Raw genomic sequence first — 15133 nt, 5'->3', positions numbered from 1 at the left:
CACCAGCTTAATATGAAGGGAACCTTAAAGGGGCCACCACTTAATAATTTGTGCAAAGTCCCTGCAAAAACACAATCATGTAGAGAGCTGTCATAATCCTTTGCAAAACATCTTAGCCTGCTGCACGATACTTGTGTGGATAAACCACATGCTAATTTCTAGTGCACACTGGGGGGTTTGTTTACTCCTTTTGATCCAGTTTTAGTCTAAGTTGAATAGTAAATAATTTGTAATTATCATTTTATTTTCAATTTTATATAAAGTTGGGGAGGAGCTCATTTTAAGTTTCATTGACTGACTTTATATAGGCATTTGGGTTGCCATCTGAAATTGTGTGTGTGTGTGTGTGTGTGTGTGCGCGTGCGCGCAGGCCAAGAATTGATAAGGCATGCCAAAGAAAAGATTGCATTTCTTGACTTTTCAGTGAGCCTCAACTGGGGCTGTACAGTTTTCATTGCTGAACTGTGTGAATTGTAATAGAAGCAGAGAGTTAAGCGGTAAACTGTGATGTTGATCTTATAGTAGGGATGATGATGATGACAATGACTACACAACATACTCTTTGCTTTTTTGTTGTTGTTGATTGTTGTGCCTGTACCTTGCTGTCCTATTACTGCCTCCAAATTACACTCAATAGCTGCCTGAAATTCCTTGTTCCTCAGAGATCTCACAACCTGCAATGCACGGTTATGGCTATTTTTTGTGCCATCTGGCAAAAAATATGTTTGCATTTGTTCCATTTAAGAAAGGCCAACCATCTCTTTTAAATATAGATATCAACTAGGGAATTTATTGAGACTGCATGTTGGTCTGCTTTGGCTTTCTCTCCTCATTTTGTTTTTGTTAAGATAATTGATTCCCCTCTGTATTCTCTTCCTTTTTTTTCCCCATAGCTGCTGGCTTGTATGTCAAAAGCAGCGAAGCTCTGAATATCATTGGAAATGCCATCCACGCCAACCATGACTACGGGGTTGCCGTGTTTCAAAGCTCGCAACTCACCCGAATTGCAAATAACAGCATTTCTTGCAATAGCCTTGGGGGAGTCCTGGTGGAAGCCGAGTGCCGGGTGGAACTCCGTGGCAATGGGATCTATGACAACAGCAGCCATGGCGTTAGCTCCAAGGGCGACGGGGTCATCACGGAGAATGACGTTCTAGGAAATCAGGGATGTGGCCTCCGACTCTTGCAGGCAGCCGACATGAAGGTGGGTGCTTAAACAAAGAACAAGCTTATTAGAACAAGAAGCAATGGGTGGAAACTAATCAAGGAGAGAAGCAACTTAGAACTAAGGAGAAACTTCCTGACAGTGAGAATAATTAATCAGTGGAACAGCTTGCCTCCAGAAGTTGTGAATGCCCCAACACTGGAAGTCTTTAAGAAGATGTTGGATAGCCATCTGTCTGAAACGTTATAGGGTTTCCTGCCTAGGCAGGGGGTTGGACTAGAAGACCTCCAAGGTCCCTTCCAACTCTACTATTGTATTGTATTGTATTATAGTATAATTAGTAGTATTGCCTCCTTTCTCCAAAAAGGGATGCTCTCATTGTGAAGTTGGCAAGATTAAGGTGGGTGGCTGATTCAAAGTCCCTCCATGAATTTCCCAGCCAGATTGGCAGTTGAAATCATGTCTCTGAATCTGGTAATACTCATCCTCCACTGGATAACATCGGTGAGAAGCCTGAGACCCATTTGATGTCTCCGCTACTTGGATTTTGGGCAGGATCCATTATTTTCCCAAGAGAAGATGCCAACAAGTAAACATTTTGGACCATTCCTTGGAGGAGAAATGCTTTAGGGAGAAATTATTATAGAACATTAATTCTATGCTGGCACCAAGAAATGATAGGTACAAAGGAGTCAAAAAGGGTTGGATTCAGTGTTTCCTGAGTTGGGCGAATCCTACCACCAAATGCATTGGAAATCTGATTTTGCAGCTCTCCCAATTCCAAGGCTGCAACGTAGTTTCATAGCACCAAAGGTGCTTTTCAAAAGGCAACTGGACTTTCTTTGCTTTTTTCCTTGAAGATGTTCCACTTTTCATCCAAGAAGCTTCTTCAGTTCAGTTCTTGGATGAAAAGCAAAACATCTTCAAGAATAAAAAAGGAAAGAAAATTCAGTTGTCTTTTGAAAAAGCACCTTTTGGGCAACCATGATCTGGATGACTGAGAATCTCCATAGACATATAGTTTCATAGTCTTTTCTTCTATCTCCTAGAACTCCCCTCAACTGCATCAATTTAATCTTGCTGACATAGCTTCCCCTCATTTAGTGGAAGGTAATGCAAAAATTAGCATTAATCCTAAAATAAAGAACAATTGTCTTCCCCTATAATTAAAAATCAAAGAATGGCCCATTCTTCCTCAGTAAATATATATATATGTGGAAGGGCCTGGTAATGTTTATCTAGATGACTTGCTGGGCATCATACTACTCTCTCTCTCTCTCTCTCTCTGTATCCAGAATTAAGTGGAACCATCAAACATTGCCCTCTAGAAAGCATACTTGATTGGGGATTCAAACAACCAGGAACTGTTGGCATGCATGTAGTATCCAATATGACAGATTATGTTTCAGGAATTCTGAGCTATTAGAGAGTTGTGGGCCTCAAATCTGAACATATAAATTTATACAGTACTATGAATGGAGGCAGGCAAGAATGCACATGTGCAGAAGATACCTTCCTCTTCCTCCATCCCTCAAAACTCCCAGTGGGTCAGAAAGCATTTTTTTTCCTGTTCTGTTCTCCATTTCACCTATCCAACTTGTATCTGGATATGTAAAGTCCTAATTGATTCACAGGGCCTTATTTAAGTATATCATTTAGATAGAGGATCCCAATTTAGAGGAACCTTTGTCACAGGGGAGAATTTGCTCACTGACAAAATAGTTGCTAGAGCAGGCATGGCCAGTCACAATATATGTATTTTCCAGAAGGCAAATAGGTAAGGATGTTCCTTGTTGCCACATTTATTCACCTCCCCGTGACTTCCTACAAAATCCCATCTAGTATTTGTCTGGCAGGGACTTCTGGTGGAACAAACTGTAGCCACTTACCCTTTATTTTTTCTCCTAAGAATGTGACATGGACAAAAACATTGTTGTGAGGACAGAAGGAGCATGGGAAATAAAGCTGATGCTAGATCAGAGGTGGGTTGCTACCGGTTCAGGCGAACCGGTAGTGGAAATTGCGATTGGGTCGCCGACCTGTAGGGATGGCAGGCTCGCCATGCCCCCGAACAGGTTCCCTGGTTGCTGCAACATGTTTTCCTGACATTTTTTATGTTCTGCGCATGCACAGACCTATTTACAGGCAATTGCGCATAGAATGAACCGGCAGTAATGCTGGCAGAAACCCACTGCTGTGCTAGATACTGATGTTTGGCTTCTCAACATGCCAGCTGGTAACGTTAAAAGTCAAGCAGGGCAATGATAGAGCTATGGGATATGCGCTGAGTACATTTGTCCTCTTGAACAATAGATAAAAGCCCTCCAGGTGGCAATTAATTTTCTCAACGAGCCCCATGGGAAACTGGGACTGTTGCAGAGAACCGAACCAATAGGGGCACCGTTGCAGTCCATATAGGGACAGCCAAAGGGTCAGATGTAGCTCATAGGTTGTAATGGGCTGGAAGTGGCCCACAGGCCATAAAGTGCTCAGGTCTGCTTTTGGGCAGGAAAAGGAAAAGCACTCGATTAACGTTTTGCAACCGTAGTGATGCTCAAACTTTTTCAATATGCCGTACATGTTTCTGTGTATTGAAGTATTTTAAGAATATAGAAAATTCTTTAAATGGCAGGAGAGGATCAGAGTCTTGAGCTCTTACTCTGCCTGGACAACCTAATCAGGTTTTTTTAAAATGGTCCCATGTTCTGGAGTTCTGCCTACAGATTGAGAAATAGCTGATTGCCAGTTCCTGTGAAAACACGTTTTTCCAAAGGAATTACAGAACTTATTTTTATTCCCTTCAAAAATCCATTTGTGAGAGAACTGTTTCTTATTTGAATTAAATTTGATAGCCAACTGGCCCTTCATATTCACTGTGAGAAGGAATGACATGCTTCTGTCCTGTTACGCACTCCAGGTAACCAAGAACAGAATCCACTCCTTCCGAGGTTACGGGATTGAGATGCTTGATCAAACCAAGGCCTTAATACAAGATAACTTGATTTTTCAAGGGAAGAGCAAAAAGACTATTTTACAGCAAGTGTCCAGCATGGAAGATTGTGTCATTCAGAATAATAAGATCCTTGCTTTCCGAAAAAAGTAAGTTTGGCGGTATTTCAGTAAATGAAAATCTCTGTCAGTGGTAGTTCTAGACTGGGGATGAATGGATTAAATTGTCATGACAATAGAACAGGAACTTGTAATTTGTTTCTTTATTGAATAGTATTTGCAACCCACCCCAAATCTCAAAGGATACTAGGTAGTACACTGGTGATTCTTGTTTACCAACCACTCGCTCAGCAACCATTTGAAGTTGCAGTGACATTAAATGAGTAATACTTACATCTGGGCCTTAGAATTCCAGCCATTGTACCATTGCTATGCAACAGGCGGCGGAATGCTGCTATGTTTGCCAAATATCTTAGGATACAGTGCTTACAGTTCTAACTATTTGTAACTGCTGTCTTAGAGTTTCTGTTTTGAAAAGCAAAAAAAAATAATTGGAAACCTGTAAGTTTCTTTATCTTTGATCTAGCTATACACAGATGGTTTTAACAAAATGCTGACTACCACCGTAGTTCGGGAAAGGGAAGGCATTTATCCATTGAAATAACATCAGCATCAACAATAACACACCGAGCAGAATTCAACTTCTCTTCACCATGTATCTTTTGACTTCTGTGCAAAGAGATTTGTGCTATCGCCCCAGCAGCTCTCAAGAACATCACCTCCTATCTGCAAGCTGAACTTCAGAATCCATGAAAAGCTTCTTGACTTGATCCTGGTTTATTAACCCTGGATCTTGGAGACTTAAAAAGGCAATCACCCAGGCTAGATGAGTGAATTCCAAGAAATATTTTGTACAAGAGCTCTGGAGGGTGGAGTCTGCAGAATGGAGGAAGCTAAGGGGAACCTTGGGAGGGGGTGTTATGCAGCAGCAGCAGCAGCACCCAAGAAGACTGGTGAATGAATGGAGTGGTGGCACAAGAGCACAGGGAGACTGTGGGACTTACCAGAAAGACTTGTGACCTTACCTGTTGGCTTTCCCATTGACTTTGCTTATGAGAAGCTATCAGGGAAAAGTGCAAATGATAATCAGGTGATTGCAGAGATGGTACAATGGCTGGAATTCTAAGGCCCAGTTGATGCTGATGTTATTTCAATGGGTAAATGCCTTCCCTTTCCTGAACTACGGTGGTAGTCAGCATTTTGTTAAAACCATCTGTGTATAGCTAGATCAAAGATAAAGAAACTTACAGGTTTCCAATTATTTTTTTTGCTTTTCAAAACAGAAACTCTAAGACAGCAGTTACAAATAGTTAGAACTGTAAGCACTGTATCCTAAGATATTTGGCAAACATAGCAGCATTCCGCCGCCTGTTGCATAGCAAGTGTCAAAAAAAAATTAATTTTATCGTTGGCACTAAACACTGATTAAGAACGGTTCTTGCATCCTTTAGAAAGGCAAGTTCAGACTTTGCAAAGCGCCATTCTTGCCAAAGCAATATTTATTCAGTTGGGTGTGCATTGTTATCTTGCCTAGTAACTTCAACTGACACTGGCTGGTAATGAAAATTGTACTCTCACATGTCTCAAACTTACTAAGCTTAGAAAATTCGAGCTACAAAACGAATTCTTTCCTGACATAGGTTTCCTTAAATGCAGACCAAGTATATTTCCTGTACCGTATGAGGGAAGGACCAATGACTGTGGTATTTCTGTTCTTCAGGTCTGATGTTGCTTGGACCTTAGAGAACCCTCCAGCCAGGCCTCACATAGAAGAATCGTCTCGAGGGGTGTCAACATCTGGAAGCAGCCAGAAAGGATCAAACGTGACAGCCAGGATAGCTGCTAGAGTAGATGGGGGTTGTCATAACAATGGTAGTATCTTCTGCACTATTCTGTGATGGTTTGCAGATTTGCCTCCATCTTCCTGATTATGTTCACTGCAATATTGAACAAATTCACATTCAGATGTTTTTCAGCTGACTGGCTAGCATTGTGAGCAGGTAAGAATGAATGGGAATGACACTGGAGCCAGCTACAAACCTGTCCAGCTGACTATGCCCTATTGAGTGTTTTGAGAGCTTGCCTCAGCTTTCACATCTGCATCCTTGCATCAGGACCAAGCTCATTCCTTAGAAAATGGTATTTTTGCAGCATCAAAGGATATGCTTGCTTCTTATGCCTGCTTATTCCATTCCTTTGTCGACCTGATTATTCAGAATTACGTCTAACTAAGGGAGGGGATTGATCTAATAACTGTGATGTCACAAAGGCATTTGAGAGTCATCTAACTTGCATTTTTGCCTCATACGGATTTTCAAAAGGAATAGTTGCAAAGAAGGGGAAGAGGGAGGCTGCTTTCTGTGTCAGGTATTAAATTCCCAGATAATTTTTTACCTTCCTTTCTTCTGTTTCAGTTCACGCTTTTCAATGTGGCTCAAAGTAGGAGTGAAGTGCAAGCAATATTATCAGAAGGAATTGTATCCATTCTTACAAATACAACATCACTTGCTATTTTATATAATGCGTAGGTGAGGAGTGGGTGGGGATTCACTTAAGCTTACACTCTTAGCGATTTGCCAAAACGCCACTTAGTTTAATGTCAGTGAAATCCTGGGTGCCTTGACCTATTTGTTGGCCTGCTTGGCATAGCTTGAAATTAATTTCCTTTTATTCCAGGAACAAGAGTTGCTTTCTTCTATACTGAAAAGAGCCCAGTTTTGGCTGTTGTGTATGATTGTTAACTCCCCTCTGGTGCCTTCTAGATGTGCTGAACGTATCATCCAAAGCAGCATGTTTTTGCAATGATTGGAGTTGTCATCCAATACACACAGAGGGAACATATATAATTTATTGAGGAGTAAATCCCATTGAAAATAGCAGAGCAGAGTTACTAGTAGATATATGAACATTGTTTAAGGTTCTAGAGCAGTGGTGGCTAACCTTTTTCTCCTTGCGTGCTGAAACTGCGCATGCACAACAGCAATGTGCCCTGTGCAAGTGCACAAACCCCCTGCACTCCCCTCTCACCCCCATGCAATGCACGATCCCACCCGCACCCCATTTTGGGCCTAGCAGGCCTCCCTGACGCCTTCAGAAATGAAAAATGGAGGGTGGGGGTGCCCCATTTTGCCCACGTGACCCTCCCTGGTCCCCTGCCCGGACATGCGCACATCTTCCACATGCACACAGAGACCCAAAAATCAGCTGGCCGTCGGGAGGCGTGCGTGCATGCGTGGTGGAGCTGAGCTGGGTGACGGCTCGCATGCCTGCAGAGAGGGCTCCGCATGCCAACTGTGGTACACGTGGTTTGCCATCGTGGTTCTAGAGCAGTGGTTCTCAACCTGTGGGTCGGGACCCCTTTGGGGGTCGAATGACCTTTTCACAGGGATCGCCTAAGACCATCGGAAAGCACATATTTTTGATGGTCTTAGGAACCGAGACACCAATTTTATGGTTGGGGGTCACCACAACATGAGGAACTGAATTAAAGAGTCGCAGCATTGGGAAGGTTGAGAACGACTGTTACTAGAGTATTAGATCAGGAATATGGCAAAGTATATGTAAAATTACATAAAGCAGAGATAAGTTAGAACTCTTATCAAAATACAGTGGGGGGGGGGGGTAGGAAGAAAATAAGATCCCTCAAAACGGAATGGTGTTTTGAGTTTTCAGCCAAATAATAACGTGTACACTAGTGTAGATCTTTCCAGGAAGAGCTGTAATTATGTTAATACCAACATTGCCATAATATGGTGATGCTGGATTTAAAATAAAGTCTTAAAAAATGAGAATAAGGACTTCTAGAAGCAGCTCCCAGTAACGTTAGGGGCTGCTCACAACTTGAACATAGTTTTATACAGGAGTGGCAAACTGAAAGTATGCTGTGCCTTTGTAAGCATTTAATACAGGTGGCCCTCGACTTACAACCACTTGTTTAGTACCTATTTAAACCGACAACAGCACTGAAAGAAGTAACTTATCACCATTTTCCACATAATCATTGCAGCATTCCCATTGTCACGTGATCAAAATTCAGGCACTTGGCAAGTGGCTTGTATTTATGACGGTTGCCGCATCCCGGGGTCAAGTGATCCCCTTTTGCGACCTTCTAGCAAGCAAAGTCAATGTGGAAGCCAGATTCTCTAAGCCATATTACTAACTGCAGTGCTTCACTTAACAACTGTGACAAGAAAGGTGGTAATGTAGGGCAAAACCCCGCTTAACTTTCTTGCTTAGCAACCTAAATTTGGGCTCAACTGTGGTCATACGTCAAGGACTACTTGCATGTAACAATTTTCGAAAAACATTCCTGGGCAAGATGTTTCTTGGAGCTCATTGGTCTAGATCACGAGTGTCAAACTCAATCCTGACTTTTTTGCCTTTGCAGAGCTGGGGGTGGGGGTGGCCTGTGCTTGACGTATCTGGACCACAGGACGCCAGTTTGACAGGCCTGGTCTAGATTGTGGCTGATTGCCTTTTTTTTCAACCTACTGTAATATCTTAGAGGAAGCAAGATATGGTGACTCAGCAAGTTGATTTCTTGGAGAGTTTTTAATGAAATTCTCAAGGTTAAGTAATGAAGGTATTTTAAAGGGACCAAAGTGAACTAGCCTAGTCATTTTTCTTTACTTCACAGAGCTTGTACCTGTTTTAACAGTTAGGTGGCAAGCAATAATGTAGTAGGTTAAAATCTCAGGACTTTGAAGGCTAATCTGGGTCTGCCATACGACTGCAATTAAAAGAAGTGTTCAAAATGAAAAGGGTGTGATTGGTGCCCTAGTAATATAGAGTAGGGGTGTCAAACTCGATTTCATTGAGTGCTGCATCAGGATTGTGTTTGACCTTGGGTGTGGCCAGCTCAAAATCACTCATGTTGGGGGCGCCTGTGGCGGCCCGAGCACTCTGCAAGCGAAAACGGACTCCCAAGCTGTTTTCGGCTGCAACGGCACATAAACGACCGTGGACTTACCTGAACGGTCCTTCTATGTGCGCTGCCAGGGGAATCCAAGCATGGGTTAACTTTGTCCATTAGTCTAGAGATTGAGTTACGTAATTGTTGACCACGCCTCCTCTGACTGGTTGGTTCAGTTTTGTACGAAGGCCCAGCTGAACCAAGAGGTGAAACAATTGTCACGGAAAGCAATAGTCAATGAGGTAAGTAAACCGAGCCAGTGTCAAAAGTCAAAAGTCAAAAAGGCAATAGCCATACTGGTGAAATGAGGTGTGACGTCACTGCCCAGACCAGCCGAAGCCGAGGGCGGGTTTGGATTCCCCTCGCAGCGCACAAAGAAGGTAAGGTTCAGGTAAGTAAGCGGTCGTTTTCCTGTGCGCTGCTTGGGGAATCCAAGCATGGGACATGCCAAAACAATGAGAGTCAAGGGCAGGAGCTAGGCTGGTCAGGGGTCCCAGGTGGTGAGAGAACTCTCTGCAAGACACGCTGCCTGAAGGAGGCCTCAGCTGAGGCATACATGTCCACTTTATAGTGTCTGATGAAGGGCCACGGTGATAACCAAGTCGCTGCCCTGCAGATGTCTTCCACCGAGGTTTGCGTTGCCCAGGCTGCTGTGGTAGCAGCGGTCCTGGTGGAATGTGGAGTGATGCGTCTGGGAATCGGACGGGATTGACTGTCATAGGCAAGGGCAATGCACGCTTTCAACCATTGGCCGATGGTATGTGAAGACATTTTCTGCCCCATGGATGATAGCTGAAAGGACACAAACAGTGCTTTTGATTTTCTGAATGCCACAGTGCGTTTCACATAGCAGCGGAACACCCTGCGAACGTCAAGATGATGCCACCGTCGTTCCTGTGGATGTGAAGGATGTGGGCAGAAGTCAGGGAGAAGGAGTTCCTGCGCCCTGTGGAACCAACAGTTAATTTTCGGGAGGAAGGCCGGGTCTAACCGCAGGACAACTCTGTTCGGGTGGAAGATACAGAGGTCCGCGCGGACTGATAGCGCTGCCAATTCCGACACCCTCCTGGCTGATGTAATGGCCACCAAGAAGACAGTCTTAAGGGTCAGCCATCGGAGACTGATCGTGTGAATGGGCTCGAATGGAGTAGATGTGAGGGCCTTAAGTACCAGGGACAAATCCCAGGTAGGGTAGCAATGCCCTGCCGGCGGCCTGAGGTTCGTTGCGTCCTTCAGGAATGAATGGACCCTCGGGTGTTGTGTCAAGGAATGGCCCCGCCCGCCACCAACCACGGTTGATAAGGCTGTGACTTGGCGGCGGAGGGTGCTGGGCGCCAGACCTTTGTCCATGCCCATTTGTAAAAACTCCAATACCTGTGGTACGGATGTCTTGGTCGGATCTGCGCTAGTCGTCTGACATCATCTGCAGAAGGCCTGACAAGTGGCTTCATAGATACGTGTTGTGGACGGTTGTCACGCTGCCTGAGTCGTGTCGATGACCTTGTCAGAGAAGTGTTGTTGAGTCAAGTTAGCCCGCTCACGTGCCACACGGCTAACAATTGGCAATTGAGGGTTTGGGTGAATGAGAGTCCCCTCGGAGAGGTGGATCCGATCGTCTGGAATTCTCCAGCACCATGAGACGGACAGATGTACGAGGTCGGCGTACCAAGGGTGATGCGACCACATTGGGGTGATCAGAAGAATGTCCGCCTGCTCTGCAAGGATTTTCTGGATTACGAGCGGGATGATCGGAAGAGGCGGGAAGGCATAGAGTAGGCCCTCCGGCCATGGGCTGCGAAGTGGGTCTGTGCCCTCCGCCCCCGGTGTCTGGTACCTGGTGTAAATCCTCGGCAGCTGAGAGTTGTGAGGCTGTACAAAGAGGTCCACTTCGGGTTGGCCGAATCTGCAAGACAGTTCCTGGAACAGGGCAGGATGGAGACGCCACTCCTCTTGGTCCACAGTAGTTCTGCTCAGCCAATCCGCTTGCGTGTTGGCTGTGCCCGATATGTGCTCCGCTCGGATTAATAGCACCCGGCTCTCCTCCCAGTGGTGGAGCCTCTCTGCTTCCATCATTAGGGATTTGGACCACGTGCCTCCTTGGCGGTTGACATGACCCTTGGAGGCCACGTTGTCAGTGAGGACTAGAACGTGGTTGTTCATCACCAAGTTTCGAAATTCACGGAGAGCTAGGCGGATGGCTCGCAGCTCCAGCCAGTTGATGCTGTTCCGCAATTCCTGGTCCATCCAGCGACCCTGCGCGACCTGCTCCAAGGCATAGGCTCCCCACCCGAACAGGCTCGCATCCGTCATCACCACGATGCGATCTGGCTCCTTGAAAAGGCAACCCTTTTTTTTTGTAACAAGTTTTGATTGGTTTTTACAATTTTTTTCAAGGAAAAAGGGTTTAAAAAGGTAAAAAAAATTTTGACAGCTACATCATGCGGGGGAAAGTAGTCCTCCCAAATCTCACAACTTTTACAAAGAAAAATAGAAACTACATCAACATTTGAATAAACATTAGCAGTTTTGGATTTTACACTAAATCATCAGTATATTCAATCATTTTTTTTGTATCACTTCCAAAAAGTTACATTATAACAACAATTGCAATAATGTTTCAAATCACTTTTGTGACCTGAGTCTTCTAGATGTTGCATCCTCCCCCCCCCCCGTGTCTGCTGGCAGAGCCTCAGCCCCTCCCTCCTTCATTTCTTGTGTACTATCCCCTGTTTCGTCTAGGAGAGCATTATGTTTTTTAGTGAAAGCCTCCGCCTCCACAACTGTATTAATTCTAATTCTGCTGCCCTCCCAGAAAATCAGCATACCTTCTGGCAATAACCACCTGAACCAGACTCCTTTATTATATAATTTATTTGCTAAAGAGGAATATTTCTTCCTCTAATCTCTTACTTTCTTTGGAATCTGTTTAAGAGTGATTATTTCTTTGTCTTTATATTTTAGTGGTCCCACCCTTTGAGCTCCTAGAACCTCATCTCTTGTGGTCTTTCTAAGAAATTTAACATGGACTTCTCTTGGAACATTGTGTGTTCTAGCGTATGCTGAGTTGATCCTGTAAATCAGGTCAATATCCCACCACAGCTGCTGTTTATCTCTTTTAGTACAAAAAGAAAAGAAAAGGCAACCCTTGAGTAACTTGGATGATGTCCACCATCTGAGGGATCGTAGAACCTTGGATGGGAGCTGCACCTTGATTTGCGAGTGGCTGGTATGGGCCCTCTGGAATGGGAGCAAAACCTATTGGAGCGGTCGGGCATGGAAGCGTGCCCAGGGAACAATGTCTATACAAGATATCATTTTCCCGAGCAGCTGGGAAAGAACCGCCAGTGGCAAGGATCTCTGTGCCATCACATGACTCACCAGAGTGCGCAGACTTTGTCGCCTCTTCTGAGATAGAGACACCTCGCACCTCACCAAGTTGATGACGGTCCCGAGGTGTAGGAGGGTCATGGTCAGCTGTCAGGTGACTCTTCGGAAGATTCAGGACGAAGCCATGCCGCTGCAAGGTGTCGATTGTGCACTGCAGGTCTTGAACTGCCTGGTCCCAGGATGATGATAGGACCAAGATGTCGTCCAGATAGCAATTGACTCTCACGGGTATTGAATGGAAAGAAGCGGCTATGACCGCCAGGAGCTTCGTGAAAATTTGTGGGGCCGATGAAAGGCCGAATGGGAGAGCTCGATATTGAAGGTGACGCCTTGCAAAGTGGAATTGCAGGAACCTCTGATGTGCTGGATGTATTGGCACGTGGAAATTTCAGACGGAATTAAGGCTGGGGAAGCCAAGGCCGCCACTGGTGGATCTACCATGGGAAACTAGAGTATGCTGTCCAGCTCTGGTTTGGAAGCATACAGCTTCCTGTTCCCATTGCTAGGAGGAGGGACAGCAGTTGGCTGTGTCCATTGTTTTTGGACAACGTCAAGGAACAGCTTTGGGAAGGGGATGACCTCCTGTTCCTGCACCTGCTCCACAAACAGTCACTCCGTAGAATCAAGGCCTACCACAGTACTTGCCTGAGTGGTAGCACCCCCCATATTGGTAATGGCCTTTGCCTTATACAAGAGGGACTTGAATAATGCTGGGCGAAACAACCCGGATGAGGTGGGCTTGTCCTGAGCTAGCCCTCGTCATCTGAGAATTCTATGTCAGCCACCTCTCCCTCTTCGCCGAGAACAGAATCCTCGCTATATACCGAGGGAAGGGGTGATGGGGGGTCTGCCTGAGGGGTGGGTAGATCCCTGGCCAAGGCTGTTGGCCTGAATAATTGGACCCTGCGATGCAATTCTGCATCAACGCCCTGTGATATGGCAGCCGAGATCATCTGGTGAAGCTCAGGTCCTAACTCAGGTCCTTCCTCAGGTCTGAGGCCTGCAGCCATAGGTGTAAAGGTAGCTGTGGGCCTTGCACGTGGATGCGCTTGGGCCAAGGCTGGACTGGCTTCAGAGAGGGTGGGGGGAGATTGGGCCTCCAATTCCCCCTCCTCAGATGCTACCCCTTGAGTTAAGGGAAGATCAGGAGACCAACCGTGGGTCCCAGTCAAGCCAAGAGAAGAAACGGGGGAAGAGCCTTGTGCGACCAGCGTGGGAAGCAACCTACTTGCGGCCATGGTGGATTTGGTGGACTTGTCCCTGCACTTAGCAGTCTTATCCGGCGCTGCAGAGGAGGCACGAGCTCTCTGGCTAGAGGCCCTGGTGGTGACCCTGCCCAGCCTAGCGCTGGCCTCCGTAGCGATGGGGGGGAGGATTGGAAGCCCCAGCACTGACCCCGGAGATGGGATGATCCACCATTATATAAAGGGGATGAATTGAAAGGCTCAACCTCACGGTCAAATATGGAGAAATGGGCTGCTACGAATAGCGAAGCTGTCTCTGGCTGCTGACTCGAGCTACTGCGTATGCCAACAGAAGAACCAGCAAAAAAGACTGTTGCGATTCAGGCGCGAAACGCGAGATATGCCCTTTCCGGCCATCCATCAGCACGCAACTCAATGGCTCCAAAATGGTGACCGCCTTGAGGCAGCGCAAAATTCAACTCAGCAGTCCTAATGGCCGCCGCTCGCTAGATTCCTCCGCAATACTGAAGCACGGCACCTCTCCAGCGGCAGTAAGGCATCAATAACAGCGGCGTGGCAGCGCAAAGTGGCGAAACTGCCGAGGACGGGCCATGCTAGTGTTAGCGGGTCGCGCCCTCCCTGAGCGGCGCGAGAGCGGCGAACCGACTCAGTTGCGGGCAACAGCGAACGGAGAGAGGCGAACCTACTCTCAAGCGCACGGGAGGGTGAGTCAGGCTTCAACGAGCCTTCCACGGTGAGAATTTTCCCTGGCCACTAGAGCCTTAGGAAAACTGCTAGACGTGTCGAATGGACGCGGGCTGACAGCGAACTGCCGCCCTCCCGAAACAGACAGACAGACACGGAATCGCACTTCACTGTTTTAAAACAGCAATCAATTAATTCCTGAGAAATCCTGAAGAATGGGTTAATTTGTCTATTAGTCCTAGAGCAAATTGTTTTAGGTCTCTTTAGGTTGGACTGAGTTAAAAAAAACTGAACCATCCAGTCAGAGGAGGCGTGGTCAACAGTTACGTAACTCAGTCTCTAGGCTAATGGACAAAGTTAACACATGCTTGAATTCCCCAAGCAGCGCACAGGAGAACCCTATTGACTTTGTTTTCAGAGGCGACTGTGAGGGTCTCTGTTGATCTGAAGCCTAGACAAGTCTACTGTAGTGTGCTACCACTATGCTGCATTTTTAGCATGGAAATAAATCTCACTAGATCTCGGTTGGTAAGCTGTAATTGATCTCTGGTAGAAGAATGGTCATGAGCACTTGATTAGGAGACAATAGCGCTTTGGTTTATTCAGTTACATCTTACGTCTACTGTCAGAACATGGAACAGTGCTCTTGAGATAACCAGCAGACCATAATTACACATATTTATAAATGCCTGTGTGTTTGAATGGGACATAGAATCTTGCCCTGCACCAAATATAGAAATCTCAGACCTGTTCACTCCAGTCATAGCAGCT

The 15133-nt window shown here is 45.8% G+C and overlaps 1 protein-coding gene across 1 annotated transcript in view; it reads left to right on the top strand.

Annotated features, from left to right (window-relative positions):
* Positions 1-7630, top strand: part of FBXO10 (F-box protein 10) — a 48800-nt gene extending 41170 nt beyond the window's left edge. The window contains exons 9-11 of the mRNA XM_081945076.1: positions 894-1204; positions 4083-4264; positions 5895-7630. Coding sequence (XP_081801202.1) covers positions 894-1204; positions 4083-4264; positions 5895-6072 — 671 coding nt within the window. The 3' untranslated portion in view covers positions 6073-7630. The remainder of the gene's footprint in view (positions 1-893; positions 1205-4082; positions 4265-5894) is intronic.
* The last annotated feature ends 7503 nt before the right edge of the window (positions 7631-15133 follow it).

Source organism: Natrix helvetica (assembly GCF_964273705.1).
Source record: "Natrix helvetica genome assembly, chromosome: 2".
Taxonomy (NCBI): Eukaryota; Metazoa; Chordata; class Lepidosauria; order Squamata; family Natricidae; genus Natrix; species Natrix helvetica.
This window is presented reverse-complemented; position numbering and strand designations above follow the sequence as displayed.